The 21,539-nt window shown below is 55.2% G+C and overlaps 2 protein-coding genes and 1 long non-coding RNA gene across 10 annotated transcripts in view; 1 reads left to right on the top strand and 2 right to left on the bottom strand.

Annotated features, from left to right (window-relative positions):
- CUNH1orf105 (chromosome unknown C1orf105 homolog) overlaps positions 1 to 21,539 on the top strand; it is a 46,113-nt gene that overhangs the window by 2,129 nt on the left and 22,445 nt on the right. For 4 of the 6 annotated variants that reach the window (XR_006607976.1, XR_006607975.1, XM_004756709.3 and 1 more), the window contains exons 1-3: positions 10,465 to 11,289; positions 14,442 to 14,532; positions 20,941 to 21,015. Coding sequence is in view for 4 of the 6 variants with exons in the window: in XM_004756709.3 (XP_004756766.1) it covers positions 10,925 to 11,289; positions 14,442 to 14,532; positions 20,941 to 21,015 (531 nt within the window). In the remaining 2 variants the exon portion in view is untranslated. Of the gene's footprint in view, positions 1 to 10,464; positions 11,290 to 14,441; positions 14,533 to 20,940; positions 21,016 to 21,539 lie in introns of those variants that run through there. The other 2 variants (XM_004756710.3, XM_004756708.3) reach the window with 2 other exon arrangements.
- On the bottom strand, positions 7,781 to 10,382 carry PIGC (phosphatidylinositol glycan anchor biosynthesis class C). 3 transcript variants are annotated; one of them, XM_045084621.1, is made up of 2 exons: positions 10,272 to 10,382; positions 7,781 to 9,195 (listed from the first exon to the last, which is right to left on the bottom strand). In XM_045084621.1, the coding sequence occupies exon 2, from the start codon at positions 8,970 to 8,972 to the stop codon at positions 8,076 to 8,078; it is 897 nt and encodes a 298-aa protein (XP_044940556.1). In that variant the 5' UTR covers positions 8,973 to 9,195; positions 10,272 to 10,382; the 3' UTR covers positions 7,781 to 8,075. The 3 variants fall into 3 exon arrangements, with proteins under 3 accessions (XP_044940556.1, XP_044940555.1, XP_012913851.1); XM_045084620.1 differs by having other exon boundaries at positions 10,201 to 10,377; XM_013058397.2 differs by lacking the exon at positions 10,272 to 10,382 and adding an exon at positions 9,367 to 10,035.
- LOC123393240 lies at positions 11,856 to 14,004 on the bottom strand. The gene is made up of 3 exons (XR_006607977.1): positions 13,723 to 14,004; positions 12,825 to 13,047; positions 11,856 to 12,750 (listed from the first exon to the last, which is right to left on the bottom strand). It is a non-coding gene; the product is annotated as an uncharacterized LOC123393240 (long non-coding RNA).

The following is a 21,539-nucleotide window of genomic DNA, read 5'->3' on the forward strand; positions in this document are numbered from 1 at the left end:
TGTGCGGGGCACAAGACCTCCAGCTGATCCAGAGTGTCGTCTGCACCCGGGTGCCAATTGGTGCCAGATGGTGGCAGAAAAGGCCATTCGCCTTTCTAAGCCCCTTCCTCTGGCCCTCGGGCCCCTGCGTTACCCAAGGGGTGTGAGGCGGTGCCAACCCTCCAGTGTTGCCAGGCCCCCAGCGCTGAGCAAATGCTGGGCAGCTGGGAAGCAGAAGCTTCCTGACCCCCTCATCTCAGGGATCCCCCGTTACTCACAGTAACTCACATCTGGGAAGAGAATGAGCTGTTTGGGCTGGGTTAGTGGTTGCTATTGTTTCCCTAGAAAACAGACACACACTCATCATACCTGTGAGCTGAGAAAGAATAAAGAAAGCAGCCCAGAGCATTAGTGTGGTCTAAGCTCGCTCACCCCAGCGGGTCTCCCCAGCTGTCCAGAGCCGTCCCCTGCTCAGGGGAGAGCGCTTCCTCGGAAGCGACTGTCCACAGGACCTTGGCCAAACTCTGGCTGTCATCATAGCTTCGGTCCCTTTACCCAGAATCAAACTTTCTAGAAGACTACAAGTGGCACGGCCCCAGCGATGGAAGACGGTGCAGTTCTCAGGAAGTTCGTGTCATTGTCCCCGAAAGGCTCTTGCTACAAAGTGCATTACTCCAAGGATTAGTACCATAGAATTAGTACATTAAACCCACTAGCAAGCAACAGCAGCACGTTCGGGAGGACAAAGCCTGCACGCTCAGACCGCACGTCCCCCGCCCACCGACACTTGCATTCTCTCCCCGCCGGCGGCCTCCATCCCGCTGGGACTTGGTGATGAGCCCTTGTCCCCAGCCTATGTCCGTCTTCCAAGTTCCCCTAGGCTGCGAGGCCCCTGCACGCCGGCGCTCGCTCCGCACTCCCCGCGGCTCTGGACGGGCCCATCCTGGGCTGCTCTCCCGCCGCCCCCCATCCCCCTGGCCTCTGTAATCTCGGTCCCACGATCACCAGAACCCCCCAGTACCTTCCGCCTGCCGTCCGGTCTGACCTTCACATTTCCGCTCTAACCCTAACCCGAATCCCTCTCGGGGCTCTGCTGCCCCTGCAGGCGTCAGCCGGGGGCAGTGTGCGCTGAGGGGCTGGCGTTCCCCTGCTGCTTCTGCGTTCAGACCATTCTTCCTCCATCCGCCCTGAATCCCTTAGCTTTGGACCTCATGGCCTCAGACCACAGCACATCTGTCCCTATCTGTCCCTTCGAGCCACCAATCCTTAGTTCATGGTCCCCCATTCCTTGATGATTTTACCTCCTGCTTCCCTGTCATTGTGCCCAGGACTATTCCTGTCTTAGTTCTTGGGGATTTCACAAAGATATGAATTATCCTTCCAACACCCCAGCCCACCCATCCCACTTATTTTCTTGGACTTCATTTCTCCGCTGTTGGCCTCACTGTGCCTCAGCTACTCACTCCAAAGTGACAGTCCTGTCCCTGCCCGCTGCTCTCCCCTTCCACTCCTCTAACCGCGGGCACCGCCCACCCGCGGTCGGCTCCCTGCCCTGCAGCCCGTCACGGTTCACTCCAAACCCGCCTAAAATGCCGGGGTCCGTCCCGACAATGATGCCCGCGTACACACTCGTCTCCCGTACCTCCGCACCACCCTGAGGATAGTCAACTCTGCATCTCCTCCGCTTCGCAACCGTGTACGCGTACATGGTCTGGAACGCACGCGCGTGCGCGCACACACACACACACACACACGCTCTGCTTTCAAGTCATGACTACCATGTTCGAGTGAGCCTTTAATTCTGCTCAGCAGTTCCACGAACCATCGCCTGTTCATTCACTGCCCCAGGGCCCTATCTCCTGCCCTCTCGCGCCTCAGGCCCCCGGAACCTCGACCCGTCTCATCACTCAGCTGATTCTCTGCCTCCTGCTCCCCAGGAAAACTGAAGCTATCAGAAAGGAACTTCCCCGAATCCCCATCACCTCACCTACCCACTTAACCTACCCGCGCACTGGCATGTGCATCTACGTATCTACCTTCCACGTGTGCGAGTTACCACAGGTAACGGCCCTGTCCTCCGGCCGAAGCCAGGCCCTCCACTCGTGCACTGGGCCCCCCTCCTCTTACATGCCCAAGAGTCTTCCCACTGGCCTCCATCGACGACTGCTGTCCACTGTCCCACGGCCCTCAGCATACAAGTGTGGTGTCACCTCTCCCATCCCGGATTTCTGGCTGGTCACAGCTGATCTCCTCTCAAGTCATCTGTACTCAGTTTTCAGGACTCCAACTTCCAGATCGATTTGCTTGTTCTTCTCTGAACTTTTAATCCGGAGTTGTCGGGCCTCCTCTCCGTTCCTGTCAACCTCCTTAGTGCCCCATCCAGTCTGCCAGCATTTATAGACCAACAGTTCCCAAGTGTGTATTTCCACCCCATACGCTGCCGAAAATCCAAACTCGTCGAACTCTCTACTCAACATTTCAGCCCTCATATCTACAGTTCATACCCTACATGCCTCCAACCGATTTTCTTCCCCAAGTTTCCACCCGTGTCGCCTTGGCTCCCAGCCCAACTGATCACATCTTTCTCTTTCAATTTCTCAGGCCAAAACTCTTAAGAGTCCTTTATGCTTCTTCTCGTTTTCATACCCCACATCTAATAAGTCAAAAAGCCCTTAACTCAACTTTCAGGTGGTATCAGAATGGGGCTCGTTTCGCCACTTCTGCTAGCACTGTTCTGAGCACCAGCATCCCTGCCTGGGCGACGCCAAGTGCTTCCTAACGCTGCTTTCTGCTCTGGTCTTGCCCACGGCAAAATGAGAACGTGCCTTCCAAAATGTATGTCAAATCATGTCCCTCTTTTTCTCCAAGCCCCTCCAATGGCTCCCACCTCCGAGTAAAAGCCAGAGTCCTTTCACTAGCCCGCAGTGTCGTATGTGATCTAGAACCCCACATTACCTCCTTGGCCGCATCTTGTGTCCCCTTGGTCACCCACGTCAGCCCCTCCCTGCTCTTCCCCCAACTTGCAGGCAGCCTGGGGTCTTCTGCCAGCACGCGTACAGCAGCTCTTCCCTCTGCCTGGAATATTCGCCCCCGGGAATCTGAATGATCCACTCATCTTCAAGTCCTCGGTCAAATGTTACTTCTGAGACCACCATGACCCCTTGTTTAACACCGCTGATGCTCCACTTTGCTCCTAGATCGATCTCAAGCACATAGAACAGTATTCTGTCACAGAGTTAGTGCCCAGTGAGTATCTGCTGAATGAATATATTCCTGAGGCCAAACATCATAAAATGTGAATGGCAGAAAGTGAGTAGCGATCAACACGGGTGGATAAGAAATATTCTGCTAATGTTGGGGGTAGGAATAAGGGAGAAAGGGGATAAGGGATCGGAGAAAGGATTAAAAGCAACTGCCTACCAGTCAGCCTTTGGCCCTGGATGCCATTCAGCTGTCAGAAAAGCAAAGTATCAGCCCAAACGGGCAATACAGCCTTGGGCACGTTCCTGGATCACTGCAAGTCTCAGTCCCCTCAACTGTAAAATGAAAATACCTGTCTTACAAGACTGTTACGAAAAGTAAATAAAATAACGCATATCAAGTGCCTAACACAGTGCCTGATACACACTGGGCGCTTGAAAGTGTAGCCGTTGTCATTTATCAAATCCCAGCATGCTATTTACTTCCTGATTTTGGGGAGACCTCAGACGACGCAGTTATTTCTCAAACCACAATTCATCAAGAATTCCAAGACACTTAAATTTCATTACAAAAAGGAGAAACAGTAAGTTCCACAGGATGGCACTGTGTCCCACTCCGATTTCCCCGCCGCCAGGGCCTTTGAAATAGTGTAAAATTGTGTGACTGATGCCCTCTGCTGGCTCTTCTTTGCCTTGATCTTGAGCCTTTAGCTTAGATGTAGAATGGCTCCATGCCTCCTTGAAAGCGCCCAGCATGGATTCTTAAATCCACAGTCGAAGCCAGCTGCCCACAGGCTCCCTCAGAAGTTTCCAGCCCTGCCACGGCACAGAGGCGTGACCCGGACACCAAGTTGGTCACCGCACAGAACAACGTGCTGCTCTCCTCGGATCCCCGCAGCCTTCCAGCTACCTGCCGGTCCTCTCTGTACGCCACAGCGTGGCCTCAAAACAAGGCACCGTCGCTGCCCTATAGCTCTGCCTCTCCCTGATCCCTTCTGTCCCAGCCACAGTGGTGCCGTTTCAGAGGGACAGGCTAAGCTACCTCCTCAACTCCCCCGTCTCTGCTCTCACTTGCCAGCACCACTCTCCATATAGCCTTACCTATCGACCACAAGGTTGAGAGGAAGCAGAGCTGGGAGAAGGGGTGCAGAGAAGGGAGGGCTAACAGTTTCCCATGCAAGCAGGCATTGGGTTTGGGATCTTAACTCCAAGGCTACTGCAATACCTGCTCCTTTCCTTTCCCCTTTCCCTTCCCACACGCACCATAATATCCTCCAAAAATCTAAGTCACTACTGTTCTGCTTGCACTCTTCCAAAGTAGCTTGAATTTAGGGGACTGGCTGCATCACTGTGCTTTAGTGATGAGTAGCTTTCCCAATGACTGTCACGCCAGGTCATGCCCATCGTCATCCAGGCCTGTGTCCCTGTGCCAGCAGCAACCCCAAGCGGTGCGCCTAAGTGAGCCTCATCACCCCTCGGGGAGCACCGCGTGTGGGCTTGGGACTTCTTGACTACTTTGGGGACTACTTGGGACTACTTTTCTTATAAAATATTTACGGCTTATTTGTATTTTTTCCCCAAAATCATTTTGGAATCCATTTATGTCCTTGGTCTGGGGAACTTCTTGGAGCTACACACAGAAAGTGCACAAAATTATACTTTCATTTGTCTGAAACTCCCCCTGCTCGAATTCCAAAGGGTGTCCTCTCCTGCTCATGATTCGGTGAACAAATCAACATTCCCCTTGACCCTTGTCAGTGTTAGAGGTGATGACTGTATCTCTGTTGAGCCTTCCTTCCAGGCCGTGCTGTCCAATTCTCTAATCTGTTTTCATAGGGCATTCTTTCCCGTTGGTTATCATTTTGATTTTTTAATTCTCCTTCTGTGGCCCATCTCTAATTCCTCTCTAGCCTGGTTATGGGGCAACCAATTCTGTACAAAGAATTCCAAGTACAAAAGCACTAGATTGTTTAGACCTCAATACCCTTCTAGAATATGCCCAGAATGTGGAGCCAATGTCTTCCAGATACATGTGCAACACCTTAGCCTGAGTGTCCCATTTCAGGCACCTCAAACTTAATGTGTCCCATTCTTATTTTATCTTCATCACCCCCAAATCTGTCCTCACTTCTTTTTCATGGAATAGTGAATAAAACAGAAATTTGCTTAAGCAAGAGGCCCCACTCCTCCTCTAGTCCCTTCCATTACCCAACACGAGTCTCCCAAGATCTCGAAGAATTTCTGGCATCAGGGCCCTCATGTCCACACCCACCATCGTCACCACGCTTCATCCAGACTCTGCACCACTGCCACAGAGGTCCCCAAGCTCAGCCTTGTAGTTCAGCCTCAAGACTGTGGCCAGAATTTTATTTATGTATGTATGCATAAACCTGTGTTCGGTAGGAATCTTATATCCCTTTCCAGAAACCCTTAATTTGCATGGACTACACGCTAATTCAAAGTACTCAGCACTTTCAGACCTCAAGCCCTCTCCCTACGGCCCGTCTATTCTGTGTTGCTGTCCCCTGCCAGGATGAAATCAGGACCCTGAACACTTTGAACGTGCTGTTTGTTCACCCTTGTGGGAATATCCTTCTCGCCACATTTCTACCTGGACCGAGTTGGCTGTCCGACCCTACACCCTCACAACCAACCCTCAACTCCCCATCCCCCTGTCACCTCCACACTGAACCAGAACCGCCAAACGAAACAGTATCAGGCCTTGGGGGGCTCCACATACTATATACAGCGTGACAGAGAAGAGCTGAAAATGACAGCGCAGGCCCATTAATTCATCCCACTGAAACTACTCTTGAAAATGGTTCAAATTTGGAGAACTTTCTACTCATCAAACTTTGGTTCAAATTTGGAAAACTTTCTGCTCATCAACATGGACGTGGCTGCTACGTGAGTTCCATGAAGTTGATCATCAGAAACGCATTCAAATAAGGCAAATGTACTAGGATATAAAGAAATAAAGCACAATTTTATACAATTCTTTACTACCGTCAACCATTAACACCTGCCCTATTCCTAATGTGAGCCACACAGTAACTAGGAGCCAGTTCTGGGCCCTCTCAAGGCATGAAAAGGCCACACCCAACACAGGCAGTAGATGGATGCCCCGAGCTCATCACTGTCCAAGACCCGTCTCTCCCCATGAGCCAGTGTCTTAAGGGGCTGCGAAAAAACTCTAACGTGCCTTAGGGAAAATGACCCATCCTGATGAAATACTATACTCATCAGTCCAAATTCAAATCGGAAAGAGAGTGATGTGAGGTGAGAGAACTGAAGACACTAGTTCACAACCCTGCTGAAGACAAGACTGAGAAATCGATGTTCAGAGAAGAAAGCAGAACTTTCGGAAGACGATGACTTGGATGAAATTCCTGACTTGAAGCTAATCTCTAGTGAGATGGCTCAGGGACCTGCCCCCAGTGACTGACTTCAGGAGATACCAGCTGCTCTGGGAGGTGCCTCATGCTTTTTGTACTTTATCCTCTTCAAGTCCTCCTACAGGTCAACTTGGTAACAGGAACCGCTGACGTGACTGCGGTGTGACGGGACTGCGGTGTGACGGGACCCTATGTAGTGTCAGTGCTCCTGGAGCGTTCTGCCTAGATCTCAATTACCACGGTTCTAGAGGTAATACTTCCATTCCCACTTTACAGGTGAAAAACGAGACACACAGCAGTTGCGAACTAACCCATGATCTAATCATCTCCTCCCTCCTACGTAAGCTGGGTTCCTCCCGATGACCTGCAGTATGAACCCCAAATTCTTGTCACTCGAACCTCCCGTTCCAACTTTTCCTCCAGTCCCCATAACTCTAAAGCCCCATGCGACCCAAAGAACAGATGTAGCACAACAGTGGCCAGAGGCTGCATCCGAGCGTGGTTTCTGTCAGGATTTAAATTTGACAGAATTTACAAGTCAGATTCCACAAGAAAAATCCCATTTAAAGCTACTGAGATTTCATTTCGGAGATTACTCAGAATTCTACGGATCTGCAGCCAGGCCTACATTCTGGCCAGAAACCCTCAGCTGGAGGGTGGCTGCCCTCGCTGGCCAGGGCGCGCTCCGTCCCACGCTCAGCTGCCATTCGCCGCACGATGTGTGCCGGCTTCTCTTGTTCATATTACTTACCTGGTTCCTAAAGGCCTTTGCCACCTTGCCCGAAAACCACCTTTTACCTCAATCCCAGTCTCACCTCCAAGTGAGACCAAGCTCAAAGGCCACCTCCTCCAGGAAAGAGTTCCCAACTATGTCAGCCTCTCTGAATGCCTGGCATTATGATTATGTATCATGACACAATCTGATTATGTATTACGTGATTATGATTACGTGACACCTCACACTCTCCCTTGCAGTTAGCCGGTCCACGCCTCCCTGAGGGCTGAGGAGAAGCCGGAGTCAGGGTGAAGTGACAATTCTGTAATCTTAGCCAATAACAGAGCACAGCATCCAGGATTCACACATTTAAGCTCTACACAAATAAAGGTAGAAGTGACTTTACACATAAGCCCACTTATTTTCGTTTTCTCTTCACTCTCCACGCCCCTTCCGTCAGCCTCCAGCTGAGAGAAAAATCGTGAGACAACTTAATGGGTGTATTATTTTTTTTTTCAATAAATAGAAACGACATGACTTCATTTGTTACAGTGAGTGAGAGGCAAGAATTCAAGAAGGCCCCAGGAAGCTTCTTCATCCACAAAATAACAGAAGGGACAAGCACCTTCACCACCCACGCCTTTGGTTACAGGTTCTTCTTTTGATCTCCGCTCCCCGACCCGCATCGGTACGTTGCATCCACAATGGGACTCTGCCTTCAAATCCTACACTAGGTGGGAGGCCAGTCTAGCAGCCTGCCTTCCTAACAGAATGCGAGTCTCTAACTTAGCTGAGAAACCGGGATAAGTCTTCTTTGATTTCAGCCTCATCCCAAGGCCCATGAATGTTTTCTTTGAAAACCTGCAGGCGAATGAGGTACAAAGGGCAGAGACAAGAGATGGAAACCAGCAGAAGGGCGAAGAGGATGGCTCCCACAGCACTGATGGACAGGAGGCCTCCCAAGGCTGAAAACGCAAAAAGCAGCGTCACTCCCACATAGCTGCGGGGAGTACACGCCTTCAGTTTCTTCTGTAACATGGGCCACAGGGCAAAAATCTGGATGGCAAACGTCACCATGATGAAGGCATGCAGGGACCGGGGCAGGCGTGACGCGAGGCAGACGGAAGCGAAGATGGCCATGTTCAAGGACAGGGTGCTGGATACGATGGCAGCATTGGCACCATAGTCGAAGAAAATGAGGTGGCCTAAGAGCATGAAGACTGACATGGCATAGATGGTGTCAGTGCTGATGGACTCCGTCAGGGTCTTTAGCACTGGCGAGAAACCGTATGTGAAAGTAATGAAAACGAGGGCGCTCTTCAGGTCAGCCCACCGTGTCCTCCCGCTCTTCTTCCGTCCTTCACCTCCGTCGATGAGATCAAACAAAACGTAGCCAATCAGTGAAGAAGCCAGCCCTGTCCCAAAAAGCCACTGGGGGGCCAGAAGACCCTCATCCAAATACCACCAGATAACGACGAAAACGCAGACACTACACAGTTGCTGGACCACCACGCTGGACTCGAATACCACAGCCCAGTACTGGTATTTCCGGGCGTAGATGTTCTTCCGGAGCTCCTCCAGGAAACGCCGGTCCACGTAGTTATCAGGAAAGGGCTGGCGCTCATACAGGACCTTCTGCCACTTGGCCTCCCTTGCGTTCGTTACAGGCTGGGCACACGTCATCCTCTCCCTCCGATGCAGGCCGGTGCAAGCGCCCTCGCACCAGTCCAGGTGGCTCTTGTTCTCTATGATGTTTCTAAATAAGAACTTTCTGGAAATTCCATGCGGTGCTGTGGCTGATGTCGTTCCGAGTTTCAAAGGCAGCAACCCAGGCCAGGCCTACAGTAGATGAGCTTGTTCTCTGAGCCAAGTTCCTAGAAAAAGGAGGACTGTGAACCTATGAAAGCTGTGAAAAGTCAAAGGAAGAACAAAGTTAAAATCAAACCACGTCGGTGCATTAAAAGTTGGAGCAAAACACATGCGGTGGCCACTTCATAATTATGGACATCGACATTTCGTCTGAGACTCGAAGTTAGAACCCCAAGTACACGAGAGCCGTCTGTTAGCTCTTACTTACCGAGCGCCTTCTGGGCTCCCTCCACTCAATCCCCACCTCTCAGGTCAGCATTAGCTCCCCTGTAATTAGCAAAATGCCTCCTTCTGAGTAAAAACGCACACACCTGAGGTTCAAACTGCTCAGGTAACCTCAGACCCAATCAACAGTGGTGAACAACGGAGCCAAATTCAAACCCAAGTCTGACCCCAAAGCCTCGGCTTCCCAGCAGGTCGACCTGTAAACCAGTTACCTCGGGGTTCACATAGCCCCGAGGCCTGCGGTGGGCTTCAGAGCACCCCGAACCCTCGCTGTCACTGCGTCCTTCAGCTGCAAGTAATGCAAATTCCTAGGGACAGGATCGGGAGCTTCTATTTACTGCGATCTCACAGGCGTCGATGACTATTTAAAAACGAGGAAAGGCGGCAGCCTGAAGACAAGAGTAAACCGCACAACACAGAAAGGCCCGGGCTCCGGTGTACTGGCCGAGGGCCTCGGAAACACCAGACTCAACCCACGGACCGGGCTCGCCCGCCTGCCGAGTCACTCTCTGCTGCAAAGGACTCTCCTGCGCAGTGAACACCGCGGGGTCAGAAACACCAGGTCGGCCAGCGCGTCTGCGAGGGAGACTCCTCCTGCCCGACCCCACGTCTCCACGGAGGCCGCGCCGGGTGTTGCTGCACCGGGAGACCCTCCCTGCAGCACGGACCCCAGTCTCCGGGCCCCCCGGCCGCCGCCCCGGCCGCCCCGGCCGCGCAGCCGAAAAGCGCAAGGCCGCGCCGCGGGGTCCGGCCGGGGTCCCGGGGCGCCCCACGCACGCTCCCGAGCCTGCCCCGCCCGCCGCCGCCCCTCACTCACCGGCCTGGGGCCCGCGGGGGCCGGCGGAGGACGGAGCGGCCCGGAAACACCGGCTCCCGCCCCGGACCCACCTGCCCGCACCTCCCCGGGGGCGGCGCGGCTCGCGGAGGGCGGTTGCCGCCTCCTTCCCCAACCGGGGCGCCGGGGTCGCGGCGGCGGCCGAGCACTTCCGGGTCCGCCAGCACCTCCGCGGCGAGAGCGCCCCCGCGCGGCCGGCGGAGCGGCGAGCTCGCTGCTGCCCCCTCCCGGCGGCTCGGAGACCTCGCGGCTGCCCCGGGGCGGACGCCCCTTCAGAGCCGGGGGAAAAGCGCGCGCCCGACGGGAGGGCGGGATGTGACTCGGGCCGGGGGCCGGGCTGTCCGGGACGGATCTTACGCGCTCCCGCGACCCGTCAGGCGCTCAGCTGGGGCGTCCCGGCGTCCGCGAACGGCCTGCGCGCATCCCCCGGGGGCGCCCGCAGACGCCGCTGGGGGCTCCGACTCCGCAGGGACCGGAAGAGACGACACTCCGCGGCCCGAGCACCGGCCGCAGGGGGGACCCCTCCCGCGGCGCGGCTGCAGGGGCAGGGCCCCGCCGGGAAGGCCGTACCGGAGACGAACGCGCACCGCCCGGGGCTCCGGGGCGCGGTTCTCCGCCCTCCGCTGTCTGGAAGGGGCGGCGGAGCCGCGGCGGGGAAGTCCGAGGCCGGCGGCCGACTTCAGGGAGGCCCGAGCGGGCGGGAGGGATGAAGCCGCCACGCGACGGACGCGGGGACGCCAGACGCGGCGCGCCCCGAGTCAGCGGACCTGGTCCGCGAGGGCACGCGTGGGCTCCGTCTGTCCGTCCGCCGCGCGCGGGGATGCCCGAGGGGATGCGCGACGGGCCCCGAGGGCTCAGGCCGCAGCCGCGGTCCGCAGCGCGCCGGCTGCCCGGGAGCCTGCGGGAGCGTCCTCGGGCCCGGGCTGTGACGGCTCGGGGGCCCTCGGGTCCGCAGAACGATCGGTCTCTCTCCATTTCTCTCCAGGTTTCTGTTCCCAAGTTTGGCAAGATCCCTTGGCTGAGTGAGGCCAGCCTCGTGAACAAGCCGCTAGTGCTCAGCCTCCCCAAAAGGTAACCGCTCAGCCCCGGAGGGCAAAGGTTGCAGGAAAGACCCCCGGGGGTCGGTTATCAGAGGGGCAGGCCCGGGCCGCTGAGAAGCCCAAGGAGAGGGTTCCGAAGCCAGACGTGGCCTGGGTGTCTCGGACGAGCGCGGGCGCTCAGGATGGGCCTGGCAGGGGACGCCGGCCGCACAACCTGCCCCTCCCGCCGGCGCTCCACAGCGCGGACCTCGCGCCCTGGATGCTGCGCGTCCACGCTTCTGCTGTCGTCCGCGTCTTACTTTGCCTCTCATTTTAACCACCCACGTCGAGAGAGGAGCGCCTGCCCGCGTCCCTGTGAGGCCGCGCCTCCCATCTCTCCGGTCCTTCGCTTCCGCACCGCTGGGCGACGGGATTCTCGGCCTCGGAACGCGTGTGCTGGTGCGTTCGCGGCGTTTTAGCGCGGACGCGAGCAGTCCCCGGGCTTCCTCACGCTTCTCCACGTCCCTGGCTGTGGTCGCACACGCTGCTCCGGGGAGGGGAAGTGGAAGGAAGGGGACGGTGAGGTAATGCGGGCGCAAATGGGAGAAACCAGAAGGGCCTAGGGAGACACGTGCCCTCCTGCCCACAGGTGAGCAGTCCCCGGGAGGGACACTCTCCCCACATCCCCTCGGGACAGCATGGATGTGTATGGGCCGCTCCTTTTAAAAGCCACGTTCTCCGCAAGCAGCCAGCCAGCTGTGTGCATTTCCAGAGCCCTCTCAAGTGCTTCCAGCTCTTTCCTGCTACTTTTACTTAACTTCGAATCTGAGCTCCAGCTAATGTGAAATGGCCGGTGGTCACCGCCTGACTCGGGCAGGAGCTCACTACCCCAGCTCAGCCCTATTCCCATCAGATCTGCCCCCGCAGCCAGGAGGAAAGCACCAGCGGGCATGGCTCTCCTGTTCCCAGATTGTACAGTTTTGGGGTCGGGCGCAGGGAGGGGGAACAGGACGGGGCCCTGAAGAAGGCCCAGAACACAGCGGGGCAGCGCCAGAACACAGCCAGGTCCTGGAATATCAGAAGGGACAGACTGTGGACAGTGTGAAGGGAAGGGGTAGTTTTCCCTCTGGCCAGCTAACCTTGAGCTGGTCCTGAGGAGAAATTACCTCAGGGTCAGTGAAGCTCTGCTCATTTCTGAACAGAACTTGGGCGGGGATCTCAGCCCATGTAAAGAGAAACACACTTGTCTACCTCACAGACACTGGCCGGATGGATGCCGGGATGGTGCCTGGAGCTTTCAGGGAGACAACACCAGAGTGCAAAGTCCTTTGACAGGATGGTTTGTTTAAGTATCAGCAATTCTTAAAGATTAGAATCTCTTCATCTGGTTAAAGCTCTGGGTTCCAGGCTGTTTGTTTTTGGCAAAACCTTTTCCTCAGGCCTCAGTAAGATAGTGATAAATGTGCTTTTAGCATTTCCTAGTTTCGGACAAGCAGTTCTAACGCAGAACAGTCTGAAAAAGAGAAAGACACTTGCAGTGAAATGTACTCAGAGCCCCCCAGCCACGAAGCCCAGAAACACGCGTACCGGCTGGGGGAGTTGAGGCCTGGCTCAGACACCGGGGCCTCCACAGACCTCCTTCCTTCGGAGAAGACAGTCTTGCCACACGAAAGCCACCTTCATTCTCAGGCTCGGAAGCCCGCAGGTCACACTGAGGCCCTGTTGATCGGAGATCACTGAGTGTTCAGGCAGCTCAAGAGTGGCCTCTGGTCTCCCTAGGTCAGCATTTGGATGTCCAGTCCAAGGCAGGCTGTTCCAGGTCAAAGACAGTGAAGGGGCCGGGTCAGACCCTCCGCCCCTGCTCCACCAGGGCCCCGGGAAATGGTGAGCAGAAGTGAAACTGCGAATGCCTTGGGAATACCAAACTCCTTCCACATGCCTGAGTTATAAATGAACAATGAACAGCGACCTCTTTTCTCGTTAGAGAGGTGTTCCTGGCATGCCGAGTTTCCATTTCTGGAATGCCGGGGGCATGCACAGTGTCGTACACACAAGCAGTTTAGGACGACAGGCCCCCTGCATGCCTTGGCCTCTGATATTGTAATAAAATGAAACAACAGCCACGAGGCAGGTCACACCCTGTGAGGAAAACTGATTGGGTCCCCGCAGTGTCACTGCTCCACCCCTGACTAGAAAGAAAGAATGTTCCAGAGTGGTTGGAAGAAGAATCTGTTCCATGGGAAGAAATGAGTAGACGCAGTGCCCAGGGACACAGACTCCAAGAAAGCAGACCAGGCATGGAAGAACCCTGCGCTTATTAAATATGAACAACTTCTACACACACAGCTCTTCCAAGGAGATCTGGTTGCATTTCACCCATTACACATCTGCTCTTACAAACAACTTTTTCCTGCCTTTGTACACTGTCTCCGACACTTCATTGGTTACTTCAAAACAAAAAGACAGAGAAGCTAGAGTGACTTACGAGGGCAAAGCCTTCCTTTGGAAGCTGCCAGATGGTCTGTGCCCTTCAGGACTGGGGTGAGAAACAACTCCCTGGGTGTCCCGTGGGTTATCTCTGTTGGCGAGGAGAACCTTTCCTCTGCCCTTCACGTTCTTCTGGCTGGTCTGAGAATCCCATCGACCTGAGACATATTAATAAGGGAAGATCAAATTTGATTTTGTACATACAGGAACCCACGTGAGATTCCAAAGATGGTCATACGTAATGACTATATATGTCATTCTGAACTAAGTAAGGAGAAGGGGTTGGGGAGTCAAAGGGAAGGAAAACAACTCACAGGAAGAAAGAAAAGAGTAAATGTTTGGTAAACGAATGTTTGCTGGGCCACCGAGAAACAAAGGGACCCAGAGATGAATTTCAACAGACTTTGCTAAATGCCTCCCAGGCTACCTTACCTAGGTGATAGTAAATTAGTAGTAAATAGTAAATAATCTATGGTGATAGCTCTCTTCCCAGGAACAGGTCCTCTATCTAAACTCTTTTGGATAGTTAAGGGGAAGATCAGCGTTTCTTCCCAAGTCTTTTGGGCCTTGGTGGTTTTCAGCTCAAAATAATCTGCAGGCCAGAGTGGTCCATCTTGGGGTTGTCTGTTTTGACCCCTACGTCTCTGAACCAGCCAAGGGCTTGGCTCTTCAAAACAGAGATTGTGGTTCTAACTTGCTTTGTTTTGATTACTTCAGATATCCTCATGCCTCTGCCACTTTTCTGATTTCATCCAAGAAGGATATGAATTTGCCTATTTTGTTTCAAGTTCCAGATGTCTTATCTAAGGTACTCAATTTTTGCTTTTTCATTGAAAAGACACCCACAGTGGTTCTAATAGGACATTGAGTGTACATACAAAGCTGCTTCCTATCTCCTTAGCAGAGCCCTGGGCCTGGAACATCATCACTCTTCCATAGACAGCTGAAATAAATAAATAAATAAGCATCGTAGGCTCACCCAAGCTCCAGGGCACTGGCCTTAAGAACAAAGGTCACAATCATCAAAAAGTAAACACACACACACACACCTTCCGTTTGAGAGACAGGCCCAGAGGACTTCAGGGACCACCGTTCAGCCTGTGTCTGGAGCCGGTCCTTGCTCCTGGAGCCTCTGACCCTGTCCCCTCACGGCCCTGGATCGCTCATGTCTCTCACATAGAAGATCCCACACCTGTGGAATTTCCTGCTGTCGTCCTGCTACCCCTCCACCTCTCCGAAATCAACTGTGACTAGCTCCTGGGGGACACTCCTCGCAGTGGAGCACCCTGAGGGTTCCCGATCTTAGAGGTGCCGGTGCAGTCAGCAGTGCAAGGAGACCGAGGGAGGGAACTCCTGGGTGCATGAGGGGTTCCTCACCTGAGAAGTACACAGGGCGGCGTTCCTAAGCACTTGTCACAGAGCCCATCGTGGGGACGCCCCATCGTGGGGATGCCCCATCGTGGGGACAGCTCTGCTCTGCAAACCACCATCGGCCGGCCATCCTGTCAGGGTAGACACCTGCTTAGGGAGGCCGCCTGTGGGTAGCGTAGAGAGGAAGAGGGGTGAGTCCGATGTCACCTCCATGAATGGGTGCGCAGACTGCACAGGTGCACAGCCGCCCTGCGAGGGGGTGGGCGGGGCAGGACGGGTGGGCAGAGAGCGGCGGGGAAGGGTTCCAGAGGAATGGGCTTCGGCATTCCATCTGGCAGGTGTTTCCACAGAGGGGGTAAGCACCAGGGGAGCCAAGACACCGACCTGAGCTTGCAGGAAGGGCTTGAAAACATCAAGGAATCAGGCCGCAGCAGCGAGGCATTAAGACTCTAGACCCCCCCCCCGCCCCCGCCCCCGCCCCCGACCCAGTGGGCAAGAGGCCAGAGGGGAAAGCACAATGGCCAGGGAGGGGGGAGGACCAGCTTTGGCAGAACTTAGAATTTCACGGTGCGATGCTCACGGGTCACCACTAGAGAGCAGCCAAGAGCAGCAACGTCCCTAGCCTGCGCCCTGGGGCCTGAGACCGGCTGGGGATCCGGGGTCAGGACTCCCGCAGGGGTGGGAGAGCGGGGAACCCCCTCGCCCTCGTCCTCCCCTGTCGGGGCCTGGCGCTCCACCTGCCTCTCTCCCTCTACCGCTCTCCGCGCCTGTGTGAGGACACAGTGGCCCTTGCCGACTGGAAGGGCAAGGAACGGTGCAGAAGGCAGAATTTGACCTCCCAGCGCCGGGGCCCCTAAAGGAAGATCGCAAGTATTCTGACAAGGTCTGCGTGTTCGGAGTTGCACAGAGCAGCCTGGGACCACAGAGGCCTCCCCTCGGACCCTGTGAGTGAAACACGGGCTTGGCTGGCAGGGGCTCCTTTCTGGAAAGAAACCGTGCTGTATCCAGTGGGAGAGGAAAGCACTGTGGACCCCGGACGCTGCAGCTCTACCTGTAGCCTCCGAATCAGGGACCTGCCAAAGGGCTCTGGCAGCGCGGCAGCCACCAGACAGCCCGGCCTCTGGGCACTGGTGCGAAGGTCATGCCACCTGGCCCCCTTCCCTGTCCCAGTCACAGGTCGGAGGGCAGAACTTGGAACACTCACATTCCAAGGGGCACCCCTGCCCTGCCCAGGAGCCATCCTGTGGCAGAGGCAGAGGCAGGTGTCTGTGTGTCTGGGGCAATGTTCACTGATGGACAGAGAGGCACAGAGACGGAAAGACAGGGAGAGGAAGACAAACAGCAAAAAAAAAAAAAAGCAGAAGCTGAGAGAGACCCAGAGAGGTAGGCAGGGGCACAGAATGCAAAAAAGGAAACAGAAGAGGAAAGGCAGGGCTGACAGAGAAGAAAAATGGAAAATGAACCCAAAGACATGGAACCCCAACCCTCCCCCATTTAGGCAAGGGCCCTGGAGCTGCAACTCTCAGGCACAACTTTCACTGCCCGGGGCAGGCGTGGACTCCTCCAGACGCCCTGGAATCCCAGGCACTGGCAGCAGGGCCGAAGGGAGGCCCAGAGAGGACTTGCTCGGAGCTCCCCAGCCAGGCAGCTTGGAGGGTGAGGCCCACACGGGGGCTGCCCTGGAGACCCTGGGCCTACTTGCAGGGTCAGGTCCCCGTGCAAGAGTCGGCTCCCGCCCCCGCTCCCTCCGTCCTCACTTTGATCCGGGTTGGTTGTTCCAGCCCAATGAGTCAGAGTCCAGAGGGGAGCCTTCCTTGGGCCGCTTTCAGAGACCTGTGACGAAGAGCGTTGCCTACCACGGACGCTGCAGGGCTGAGACGTGGCCGGGAAAAGGCACAGGACGTCAACTCCCAATTTTCTCACCACCTAGAACTCCTTTTCTTACTTCTGTCTCCCTGAATGAGCTTTGGAGAGCCCGTGACTGCCACAGAAACTACCCTGCGTACTACTCAGGCCTTTTCTTGTATCTGTGGACCAGACACCTGTAATTAAAGATAAGATTTTATTATTATTTTTTTAATATTTGACAGAGAGGTAGAGAGAGAGCACAATAGGCAGAGCAGCAGGCAGAGGGAGAGGGAGAAGCAGCTTCCCCACTGAGCAGGGAGCCTGACTTGGGGCTCCATCGCAGGACCCTGGGATCATGACCTGAGCTGAAGGCAGACTCTTAATGGACTGAGCCACCCGGGCCCCCTAAAGATAGGATTTTAAAAGAGAGGTAATAATTACCACCACTGATCTGTTTCCTTTTTTGCATTCTGTGCCCCTGCCTACCTCTCTGGGTCTCTCTAAGTTTCTGCTTTTTTTTTATTTTTTTGCTGTTTTTTTTGTTTGTTTGTGTAAGGAGTCCTGACAGTATGCGCATGGCTGTTGATAATACTTTGTGTGGGTCTAAAAGGTTTCTGAGTCAACCTATGAGTATTTGAAAGACCTGTATTCACTTTGTTCTTTAATGGAGATGGCTGGTATTTTCAGACCGCAGGAAAATGTGTAATTATCAGAGGGTTTTTTTTGAATATTGAAAATAGCTCTCTGATCACTTTTTTCCCTAAGGGGTGTATGCCCCCATACAGACCCTAAGAACCCACTTTCTCCCTGACAAAAGGTAATCGTCTTTTGGCCCTTTAACCAAGGAAGTTTCTGGCTCACTGAAACGAAATACATGTATGGTTGGACCAAATCTCTCAACCCTCTGGGTCACAATTTCCTCGTTGTGTTCATTGAAAGAACTGAACTAGAGGGGCCCCGCGGGGTGTCTCTCATGGAAGGCGGGAGTGGAAGAGAGGAAGGGAACAGAGGCGTCGAGGGGCGGGGAGGACGCAGGCAGATTTGTCTGCGCTCCTGAGCGGGCCCATGGGGGCTATTGTTAAAGTCACCATCTGGTGCTTTCACATTGTCAGTTTTGGTTATGTGGAGAGGTCTGTGTGCGAGACAGAGGTGGAGGGAGGCAGAGGAGGGAAATAGGTTTCTCTGATTCTTTATCAGAGATTCAAGAAGGCCAAGAACTTGGGCCATGAGCCGACCTTAGGAACCTCAGCAAGTATCAGCCGCAAACATCAGGACGTTTCTAGTCGCCACACGCGAGTAGCAGACTCGGGCTTCTGGGGCCCGGCTGAGCTGTGCGTGGTACCTTGGCCAGGCTACAAAAGGTCGCTCTCACTTTCTCATCACAACTGCCATCTGCCATCCTGGGGACAGCTGCTTGGAAAATGAGAAGCCCATTAGCATTTCAGAAGTGCTTTTCTTGGTGGCTCTGCGTCTACAAGAGGACACAACCAGGGGCCCAGGCTCCGAACTAGCAGCCGCTTCTCCTGCCGTTCCTGCCGCTGCCGCTGAAGGCGCCTGGAGGAAACCAAGAGTGAGCAGCAAAGGCTGCAGAAGGAAAAGCCCTTTGGTCCCAGGGCTAGGAAGGAAAGCAAGGTAGTGGGTCGGGGGAGGTTGGGGGAAGCGGAGGCGTGTGAAACGTGGCCTCCCGGATTATCTGCACCGACTTCCCTGCACACATACAAGTGTGTGTCATGGGAAATAGTTTAAAATGCTCACAGTCAGTTAAGCGTCTGCCTTTGGCTCAGGTCATGATCCCCTGGTCCTGGGACTGAGCCCCCACAGTGGGCTCCCTGCTCAGCGGGGAGTCTGCGTCTCCCTCTCTCTCTGCCCCTCCCCCTCCATTTGAAGAGCTACGGTGCGCCAGATTCTTGATGGGCTCTAGGGATGCCAGGATGTTCCAGATGTGTCTTTGCTTTTCAAGAACTCTCAGGCTGGTGGAGGAAAAAACACATTAAAAAAAAAAAAAAAAAAAAAAGAACAACAGGACAAAATGCAACAAAATGCGACGAAGTCTGTGATTGGAATCAGAACGGCAGGTGCCCGAATCGAGTTAGGGGTGTGCGGAGCAGAAAGACTTACTGAGAAAGTAACGGTGAAGCCATGTCGTAACCGAGGAGTTGACAAGGCTGGCTGGGACGACATATGAAACGTCTGTGCTCAGGCCCCGCGGGATGGCGGTCATCATGGTCACGCAGCTCGAGAGCCACATCCGCAGCCATCATCAACCTGGCCAGATGCTGCCATGCACCCGGGAGGCCTCTCAGATAGACCCGCTGCTGGATTCGCAGTGAGCTCCTGTTCTTGTGTAGAAACCAGAAGCCCGGAAAGGGCGAAGGAATCTACTACAAGACACAGGAGCGTCTGCAGCTGACGCCGCCAGAACCGGATCTGCCCCAGGACGCCCCCACTGCCGCCTGCACCTGTCTGTGCCTTCTGCATCCTTCCAGACTGCGTGTAAATGCCACTTCTCGAAGCCTCTCCCGACCCTCCCATGGGACGCTTCTCTCTTTTCTGAAGGCCCAGAAGTCTCACGGCTGCTTCTGCGGTATCTAGCCCACCCCGCCTTGGTCAGAGTCTTGGTGTCAGAACTCACGGAGGTGAGGGTTGGAAGGAGGAGCCAACCCGCCCCCCCCCCCGGGAGATCCCCCCACCCCGGGTATCAGGAACGATCTGGCAGAGGCTGGAATCTTCCAGAAGCCCAGGAGTCTCTGCCTCTCTGCCCACTCCCCACATCTCTGCTAGCCTCAGTTACCTGAAGCCGGTCTTCTAGGCCATCCTTCCACGCTGTGGCAGGGCTTTCTGGGCGGCGGAATGCCCTCCCCCCAACTTGTTCGCCCCAACACCTGCCGGAGCATGACCGGCTCCTGGAGCCCTGCGCAGACCCTGCCCTCTCTGCCCCGCCCCACCCCGTCCAGGTGACCCTGTGGCTTTTTCCAGGTTCACTGTGGCCTCCCCATAGTTCTGTCACGGCACCTTCCAGAGCGTTGTGCTTCCTCGTCCGCAGGCGGTGGGTGTGAGCCGCGGGCGGTCCGGAGCCCAGTCTGCCGTGTTTCAGGGACCCGGGCGCCGAGTGAATGGGCAAACGAATGACTTTGTCTTTCTCCCTGGCCTGCCTTAGGGCCAGAAAATGTCTCACTCATCTTTGTGGCCCCAGCCCAGCCCCCTCCGCAGGCTGGCCTCACAATAAATGTGTTGTTGAGTGGAAGGACCGAGCTGTTCACACTCACACTTCAACATCCCAGCCCACAACACTGTAACACGCGGTTGATTCTCTTTAAATGGCCTATACAAATGAAAGGTATTTTCAACATTTGTCCAAAGAATCCAACTTCATCCCGAGTTATTGGTCCTCATGCCTTCGAGAATGGGGCCTCACCCGAAGGCTGTCTCAGAGGATGAAGCCAGCGGCAGCCCAGTCGGCTGAAGGTCGCCCTAGGAGCGCACCCCAGGCCGCCCCGAGGTGCAGACCCGCGTTCCTCCTCTTCCCGTTCCCCACCCCCGCCCGGGGCCGCAGGACCGGGGCAGGCCACAGGCGTGCACACAGGTAGTCTGAGGTCAACAGACAGTCGGATGGCCGGAGGAGCCTTTAATTTGTACTCACTGTTTGCTCGGCGACCCTCTTCCCCGCCATGTTATCCACTCCCAGTGAACACCGCTCACGGCTCCGATGTCAGCGTGAGTGACGAAGGGTCAGTGGCACCCGTGCCACTGTGCGAAGGGGTCCTGAGGCTACTGATCGGTCTGTGGACCCCCCTCCTGCCCAAACTCTCTCTGGCCCTCCCAGCTGCAGCCAAGCCTGGCCTCAGCCTCCACCGGTGATGGGGCTGAGACCAGAGACTCCCCGGGATTTACGGAGGGCACAACTGGTACCGCTCCTACGCGTCCAGCCCTGCCCCTTCTTTGCTGCCCCAGGGACCCGCACCGTATCCTCACCTCCTCCGTTTCTTTCTCCCCTCAGGCCAGGAGGCTCCACAGAAGCCCCGTGCTGGTCAGAAACAAGCAGCTGTGCTCCACTTGTCAAGAGAGAAAAATGGTAGGTCAGTAGGACGGCAGAGGTGAGCGCGGGTGTCCCGGGGTAGAGCACTGCCCCTCTCCCTCCGGAGCCCAGGGGAGAGACAACACCTTCTGCAGGGAAGGCTGCAGATAATGACCCGTGGGCCCCGGGAGCACCGTTACCTGACACAGTATGATGACCCGTCGCCATTTGCAACAAACCCAAAGATGAACTAGGGTAGGCAAGTCAGTGAGGTAGAGCTGAGAAGCGCCACTTTGCTTTGACCTAAAGTGACTCCACTGCCGTAGGGGTTCAGGTGGCTCGGGAACCCTCCCCCGGAACATTTCTCCAACACAGCACAACGTGCACCCGTACAAGCAACCTGCCTCGACCCTTACAGTCACGAGACAAGCAGCTTCATCTCTGGGTCCATCAGTTCAATCAGCGCCTCAGAGTAGAAGCTAAGGAGAGGTCCTGTAGCACCTTCCAGATTGGGGGGTGTCTGTAGCTGGTGGTGCAAAATCCAGGGGATGAAGCTAGCAAGGGTAGGAAGGAAACAGGGA

Source organism: Mustela putorius, unplaced genomic scaffold (assembly GCF_011764305.1).
Source record: "Mustela putorius furo isolate JIRA1106 unplaced genomic scaffold, ASM1176430v1.1 tig00000785_pilon_pilon_pilon, whole genome shotgun sequence".
Lineage (NCBI taxonomy): Eukaryota > Metazoa > Chordata > Mammalia > Carnivora > Mustelidae > Mustela > Mustela putorius.